This window comes from Camellia sinensis, chromosome 15 (assembly GCF_055761805.1).
Source record: "Camellia sinensis isolate YWXY chromosome 15, ASM5576180v1, whole genome shotgun sequence".
NCBI lineage: Eukaryota > Viridiplantae > Streptophyta > Magnoliopsida > Ericales > Theaceae > Camellia > Camellia sinensis.
In genome coordinates, this window is record NC_138975.1 from 42,764,106 (window position 1) to 42,772,899 (window position 8,794).

Below are 8,794 nucleotides of genomic sequence, written 5' to 3' on the forward strand. Positions count from 1 at the left end.
AAAAGACGTTCCATGTTGATATTTATGTTGAGTAGTATCAATTGTAATGAGGAGAAAAAAACCTAAGTTTTTTACATGTACATCATTTTACGCTTTAAGATTAAAATATTATTATCTCTGCTCAGTAGTTATTTATTATTTATGTAGATGAGTAGGCTCGTGATCAAGCTTAAGATGATGCCTGAGATATTTTGTGTTGGTCAGCCACCCCTTTGCGCCTCACGAGGAGGTTCTAGATCAAGTCATGTATTGTGGCCGTGTCAATATGGATATATAAGACTGTTTCTTTTGTTTTATGAACAAGTTCGCCTTTTGTATGTACTTGATAGTGACGTGTAAATACTATACCTATGACGTCACTTGTATGTATATAAAGTTTAAGATTTTTAGTTCCATGTATGTCTTCACAGCTCAATGGACACCATATGTTTTGCATATTTCCTTCCGCAGCTCCTAACTATATGTTATTATGTCAAGAGGCCTTTAGTAATCCGAGGATTACCGGCCGGCTACGATGCTAAACCTATAGAGGTGGGTTTGGGTAGTAACAGCCCTGGCGCTACAGCCCAAAATTTTCCTCAGCTCAATTCTAAGCACCTCGACTTGACCTCGCACTCTCCGGAACTAGTGAAAATCAACACCAAATAAACAAAAACAAGAATTTATTGAGAACAGACTTCCGAACATCGCAAACCCGATGAAAAACAAAGGTGAAGTGACATAAAAATGAAACCGGTCATCACAGAAGTGATACCTTCTCCGCACGTGTTTTCGGTCTTTCACCCCGGACACTCAGGCCAACTTAATCAATTTCATCTATACCTCCCATCCAGACTTACCAACGTATTTACCCCAAAATAATTCCTTTAAAAAGTTTATTCACATTCTTTTCTCAATGCAAAAGTTTCTGAACTCAATTTAAAATTTGTAACAACAAATTGAATGGATATGCAAATGCCGCAATTAGCAATGCCACATAACATTCCTCCATTTTCAATTATCTCATACAAGAATTCCATAATCAACAAAATTCCCATTTCTCCGTTCAATGACATTTCACAAAATAGCCACATATTCATTTAAACCATCAATGAGTAACAACATTCCCATACTTTGTGCATTCCTCACAATTTAGTCACCACAAGACTACATCAACATTTAAACAACAACTTTCAAGATAAAAAATATTCTCTTATTCCAAGAAGTTCATTATCTATATAAGAAAATAAGGATTTTTTCAATCATTCTTTCATTTTGGACCAAAAGGAATATAATAGTAACAATGTTGATCATGGTTCTTCAACATCTTTTTGTAGACACCCCATTTTTGACCGTCCTTAAGACTTGGACGTCATCGTTCTGAACACTCGATGATCATTCCTGTTCGTGTTCATCTTGAGTTCTCGGAGGTTTCGGCTACGCGCCTTGCCTCAAGACCTCTCGACTTGTTTGTTTTGTGTTTGGTTTTACATCAAACACTTATTGTTTGCTTCTGAGGGTGGGAAATAGCTTGTAGGCCATCCCCACACCTCACCGGCCATGGCTTGAGGCCATCGGCCTTGTTTCTTTGCCACCGGCCATTGGTGATGGCCGGTCGGCACTATTGATGGTCGGTCGGCATTGTGTTTGGTCGGCCGGCCACTGTTTTTGATCAATCGGCCACTTTTCCTGGCCGAGACCTTTTCTTGAGGGAGTTTGACCCTTTTGAACCTTTTTTTTTTAGCTTCTTGAGGAAGCTTGAACCTTTTTAGCTTCTCCAAGAAGCTTGATCCTTTTTTAGCTTCTCCAAAAAGCTTGACCCTTTTTAGCTTTTCCAAGAAGCTTGACCATTTTTTAGCTTCTTGAAGAAGCTTGAACCTCTTGACCCCTTTGCTTAGCTTCTCCAAGAAGCTTGGTCCTTTTGATCCAAGCTTCTAAAAGAAGCTTGGCCTTTTTGCTCAAAGCTTCTAAGAGAAGCTTTGCCCCCTTGGTTTCTCTATAAAAAGATGGCCTCTCCTCCCCTTTAGAGGGTTAGAAAAATCTGATATATATCATATATATATCACTCCCTCTCTATATCTCCCTCTCTCTCTACATTTGTGTGGGTTAGAGGGTGCAAAAGAGTCTAGTTCTTGGCCATTTGAACTACACCTCCTAGCACAACACCTCCATCATCAACCTGAGGAGCTTGGAGGCCATTTTCAGAGACTAAGGGACTGTTTTTTTGGACCAAGAGGCTGCTGTCCCCTTTTGGCTACAAAGGTAACTCATTTTCCCTCTTTATCCCCCGTTTTTGCACACACTTTTAGCCTTACTTTCAAGCATATTTGGGCTTTGTCATAAACTGAAAAAAGTCTTATTTTGAGCTCCTTTTGAAGTTTGTTTAAGGTCACTTTTGTGTTTGGGGTCTTTACCCCCTCTTAGGCCTTGTTTGGCTCTATTTTGTGCTATATTTGGTGAGCTTCGGGACCACCTTGTTTGGGCCTCCTCACCACTGAAATCTTGAGGGATTTCAGTGGTGAGGATGGTGGTTTAAGTTCCTAAGAAGGAGAGGGCCATCCCCTCTCCTTGTTGCCTTCAAAACTTGTCATTTTAGCCTCATGTGTGAGCACCATTTTTAAGTTCATGTTGGCCATGTCTTAAGTAATATTTGTGTTTATTTTGCCATGATATAGCACTGTTTTAAGTTGGTTTAGACACACCATGCTTGCTTTGCATACTTTTCTTGTAATGCCATGAAATTGCCTCAACATGCATCTAGCATTTAGACCACTATGCTTACTTGTTTTGGCTTAGCTTTGTGAAGCTTTTATGCATGTTTTAGTGTGCTTGAGGTTTGTTTTTGGTCATTTGGGTCATCCATGCTTTGCTTTGTATAGCTACCATGCAATCTCCCTTGTAGGCCTTGAGTGTTGACCCCTCTAGCATGCTTTACTTTCTTTGTTTCAGTGGTTTGGAACCACTTATCATGTCATTTCAGTCCTTATAGCATGCTTGTATGTTTGCATTTGATGCTCCTTTAATGCTTTAAGAGGTTGGTGTCTTATGCTCCCTGTTTGGCCCCTTTTTGTATGCTTCCACGTGTAGGCCATTTAGATGCTATCTAGGTGTGTCTTTGACCTTGTTTTGGCATGATTTGGGGCTGTTTTGTTTCACTTTAGTCATTTGCTTCATGTGTCACATGACCATAGTTTAAGTCCTTGGGCTTGGTTCCATGCCTTGCATGCTTGTTAGCTTAGGTTGTGTGCCTAGTACATATTACATGTTTGCATGCTTGCCTCCATGCTCATGCTGCATACTTAGCTCACATGCTTAGGTTGCATTTGGCATGCATGCCTTGCCTCTTGAATCACCATGATAGAGGTTAGGCCTCTTGTTTGTTTGTATGCATTTCATTCTATTGAAATTGCACAACTTGGCTCTTGGGCCATCACGCATCGAAATGCGCAATTGGTGGTCCGAGGGTTGAGGACCATCCTCCTTTGAGTCATGAACATGATAAAGAGGGTGGTGGTGCAAACAATTCTTTGAAAATGCATTGCCATGCCTTGTCTGCCCTTTGCTGCTATCAAACAGGTTTCTGCAGGAAGTTTTGGCCGGCCGGCCATATATACTACCGACCGACCAAATATATTTGGCCGAGAGCTCAATGGATGGTCGACGACCGCTTCAAAATGGCCGGTGGTGATCCTACTTGGTCGGTGATGCTCCCCAATATCCATAGAGTTGTGCAATCTTCAGAAGAGCAGAGCAGGGTAAACAGAGGCAGTTTGTGCATGGCGATGGATTTCCGAGCAAACCCGAACACGCGTGCATTGGACCCTCTTCCCGAGGCCTTTACTGCTTTCTTAGCTTAGTTAATTTGCTTAACTAGTTAAGTGGTCTGTAATATTTAATTAGCTTGTAGGTTAATTGATTTGTATTATTCTTTTGGTCTCTCCGAGCGAGGGCGAATTTGTAATAAGTGGGTGCGTGTGTGCATGTCTTCCAACCCCCACTTCTTTCTCCCTTTTACTTATCTGCTTTTGATGGTTAGTATTAGGTCATATTTAATTTAGCATACCTTATGCTATGCATACATGCATCCATACATTTGTCTTGCATGTACCGGGCTCGGCGCATCATACTAACTGCATTGTATTTCAGTTCCAAGTTGAATACGTGTTAGTTGTAGCATCATCATATGCCATCCATAGATTAGCCGAGCCTATAGTGGCTGCATCTTGCATGTGTTGCATTAGCCATCTTAACATGAACTAGGATCATGCATATGATCACTAACTAGTTTCTGTTTTGGCTTGGAGTACTCGGTGAGCATTTATGTTGTAGCATCCTTGCATGCGTGTGAGTGTTACCATGACAGCATGCTTACCATGAGGCTACTTGCTTATGTGATATAACTGCTTGAATGCCTGTGGGTGGAGGTTGAATTACCTAAATTGGAATAATGCATTAAAACTGTGAGTTTTAAGCCCACTAAATAGTGGCAAAACCATCTTTTCTAAAGCCCACTTGAGGCTGACAAAACCTGCATTTTAGCCTATTTGCGAGTAGCAAACCATTTTTAAAACAAACATGCAATGTTTAGTTCCAATTTAGGTGATTTGGTCTATACTTGTTTGCTGTGCGCATAACATAATAATTATAGGCTAATAATCGGAATAAGAACACGTAATACTTTCAAAACAAGATATCATGGTTAGTAGAGGCCGATCTTTGATCGGGCGAGCGGAGGTGCTCATAGCTGACCTTCTCCAATCGTACCCAAGTTTCCGAACCGATGCAACTTTGGTGATGACGGACTCGTGGCCTTTGGCACTGAGTCAGGGTTTCCTAAATTTTCCAAAATAAAATATTTAGGTGGCGACTCTGTATCTGGCAAAGCAGTTCTTTTAAAAATCTGTTTTTTTTCTCAAAACGATTGTCGAATTTGGACTCTTTGATTCAGATTAAGAACCGTGACAATTTGAGAGTTCTGAACTGTAGTGAACCCACAAAACGAACAACATTTATAAATTTTTGAATGATTCAATAAAAGCTAGCCAATAAACAATTTTAAATTTTTGAAAAATTAAAATTCTAAAAAAAAACAGCATGAGAGTTTTTAGCTTCAAAAAGACTTTCTCATTAAAAACCTCATTTTTCTTAATATATATATAAGATAGATTTTTATCAAATTGTCCTATCATATTATATTAAATTATGTATATACCCAATGAGTGGAGGCAAATATAAGAGAGCGGAGAATCTTTTGTGCAATGAGGATAGCCATAACAATGCCCATTATGGTAAGATATTTGGTTCAAGGAAAATATTTGAGACCTGTAAAAGAAATTTTTTTAAATTTAACTTACACTGATATGATGTAATAGATATTAATTTTACTTACATTCAATCATATAAAGTCAATTTTGATGACACATCATTGTGGATGAATTTGTAAGTCTTTAATATTTATATTCCTTCAATTATGCTATTGGATGATAATTTTAACTTTTTAAAATTAAAAAATACATATATTTTATTGTGTTGGAAAATTCTATATATATATGTATAGGGTCTTGTTAATGATAGCAATAAGAATCATATGATACCAAAATATTTATAATCTTAAAACATATTTTACATATTCCAAACACTTTTACTTATTTTTATTCGTTCTTTGCACATTTTAAAACTCCTTATATATATTTTTCAACGCTAACAACCGTCTTCAAAGTTGTTTTTAACATTTTTCTTATATACAAAGAGGTCTTTAGAGAAGCCTTGTAGAAATGTTTATACTTTCTAACATTTCTAAATCAACAAAATCACTCATTTATCAATAACTTTTTAACATGATAATTGAGAAGAGTATGATTTAAAGACTATAAATAGATTGGGATGGGATGATATAATTTTTGGTACAAAAGATCCAGAACCATAAAAGACAGTAAGACAACCACACACAACCTAAAAAGTAGGCAACTGAAGTGGCTTTCTCCTTTGCCATGCTCGGGGGAGGCATGATTGTTGCTTGCTACATTTAGAGAAACTTCAATTTGGCCTTTGCTAATAATCTTTATATTATTTATTTATTTTGATGAGGCCTTCTATTTTGCTAATAATTACTTGCCTCATGGTGCAGAAGCCTCTCTACTACTTGGCTCATAGTTGGTCTTGCATCTTTGTCTTCGTCTGCACACTGTAATGCCACTTCAACTAATATTTCCATCTTACTTGCGTCATATCTATCCTTCATCATTGGATCTATGATCTCTTCAAGCCACAATTCCTTCGAAACATTTTCATTCATCTTCTCTCTCACCCACTTAACTAGACCCCTTTGTTCCATCTCTCCTGAATTGACAGAGGTGTGAAGACCTATCATTGGGCTTTTTCCGGTGACCATCTCCAACACCACCACTCCGTAGCTGTAAACATCAACTTTGGATGTGATTCGGAAATTGCAAATCCACTCAGGAGCCATGTAACCTCTTGTTCCTCTTACTCTAGAAAAGCCTGAGTGATGTCCGTCACCTCTGTTCAATAGCTTTGAGAGACCGAAATCTGCAACCTTTGGCTGGTAATTGGAGTCCAAGAGAATATTCTGGGGCTTCACGTCACAGTGGAGAACCCACTCCAAGCACTCATCGTGCAAATAAGCCAGACCTTTTGCAGAGCCTACCGCAATATGAAACCTTTTCTCCCAATCAAGGGCATTGGAAGTAAGATTTTCTGCCAAGGACCCATGCTCCATGTACTCATACACCAAAAGTCGGTGTTTCCCGTCCACGCAATATCCCCATACCTCTATCAAGTTCATGTGGTTAACTCTTCCAATGGTGCTCACCTCAGCCAAGAATTCATCTTCTCCTTGTTTAGCTTCATTGAGCCGTTTGATTGCTGCAACTCGACGATTAGACAATACACCCTTGTATACCACGCCACCGCTTCCTCTTCCAATCTCTTCACCAAAGTTACGCGTTGCTTTCTTTAGCTCTTCGTAGGTGAATTTTCTAAATCCAGCCGCAACTTGAAAGTAACTTTGTGTAGTTGCACTTGAATTTTGACGGTTTCTATACAATAAGTACAATACCAAACAAATACAAATAATCTCAACTCCTCCAATAGCACTGGCAAACCAAACCATGAACTGTAATGTCCCATTTTCTTTGGGTTTCTTGTAACTTCTGTTGAGCTGCAAACTAAGTGAGTGAGAGCAATTTGAGTTGAATCCTTGAACATGATTTTCATAAAATCGGATTGAGGCCTTCGGCAATTTTATGTACATGTAATTTTGAAAATTTGGTGAACGATATCCATTGAACAATAGTGTCTTGTGATAGCAATTGTAAAAACCACTATCCAAGCTGAATTTGTATTGAAACCCATAGCAGTTGCAACTTTGCAAGCATTTATTCGCGCACCACTTGTAGGTATAATTTTCACAGAACCTACTATCATCATGGCCATAGAATTCAACATGAGGAAGATGGAGGAAACCAATCTCACTATCATTGCAAGAGAGAGTGAAATCTGGCTCACATCCGAGAGATTGGTCTGTCTCATTTTTAATCTTGTACCCTGGTATACAAGAGCATCTCCTACCAGATTTCTCATGGGGAACATAAGTACACAAACTGTTGGGTCCGCAGATACCATGGATCGTGCACGGTTGAGATTTGGCTTGCCAAGTCACGTTCCAAATTTTGTTTTTCTCGTCTAGACTGTACATTCGAATGTTGCCATCGTGATCCATGGTTAATCTTCTCTGAATCCCAATTCCAGAATCTGCGGCTATGAATTGAAAATCATCGGTTGATTTGAAATGACCTGAGGAGTTGAATACAGCAATTCTGCTACTATTGTAACTAGACCTTCCGGCCTCCCAACTATTTAGCCATGGGTCCGGCCAATACATGCTGGATACTTCAAGGCCATCATAGACAAGACTGAGGACGTTTTCATCGTTGAAAAAAAGCTTGTAGAAACCAGAAGAATAATTGGTTTGGCTTCGAGATGACACAAGCTTTGTGTTTCTGGTGAGTGGTTGGTAGGGAAGAAGGGTATTAGTTGGTGACTGAAAACTTTGCCAAAGAATTAAACCCTCCGAAGTAAGAAGAACAAGGTTACCAGTGTCATTCAGTAGCAATTGTACTGAAGAGATTGACTCGGTGTTGGTAGCCCAAACGTTAAGTTGGCCAGCATCTGTCAAGATGAGATTGCCATTTTTAAGGAGAGTGATCTTGGATAGTCTTCCATTAATGGGTTGGTCTCGGTTGGCCATCCAAACTGTGGTGTGACTCCCGTCATACAATGGTTCGCGATACCAAATAGCAAAGCAATAAGCATTGACGCCGACAGAGTAGAAGCCTGCCGAGAATACACCGTTTGGTGAAATCAAAACATCGTCTGGCTTCTCCACTGAGAGAGATGAGCCTTCACTCATGCTATATATGTATGGTGTTGAAAATGAAAAGGATGGGAATAACAGGACCAATGGAATAATAAGGATCAAAATTGGCGTAGCCATGAAGTGATGATTCTGCATATGAGTTTCTTAAAGAGTTGTAGTTTTTGTGGGATGGTGGTGGTGAATATATATAGTACAGATCATTAGCTCCATGGACAATGTATTTGTCAAGCAAAATTTAATTTTCCCTTTAACAGTGTGTGAACTGGCTCTCAGTGTATTTTATTTTTTTATTAAGTCCTTCTTAACGTTTTTTTTTTTTTTTTTGTTTAAAAAAAAAAAAAATTCGTGAGGCGAAGGGGTTGGTTGTATGATTGTGAGTAGCAGTAGTAGAGTATTTTGTACCTTCCGAATCTCTCT

The 8,794-nt window shown here is 39.0% G+C and overlaps 1 protein-coding gene across 1 annotated transcript; it reads right to left on the reverse strand.

Annotated features, from left to right (window-relative positions):
* Positions 1-5,820: 5,820 nt before the first annotated feature.
* On the reverse strand, positions 5,821-8,588 carry LOC114314193 (putative receptor protein kinase ZmPK1). The gene has a single exon (XM_028260654.2). It carries the CDS (start codon positions 8,510-8,512, stop codon positions 6,080-6,082), a length of 2,433 nt encoding a protein of 810 aa, XP_028116455.2. The 5' UTR covers positions 8,513-8,588; the 3' UTR covers positions 5,821-6,079.
* Between the last annotated feature and the right edge of the window lie 206 nt (positions 8,589-8,794).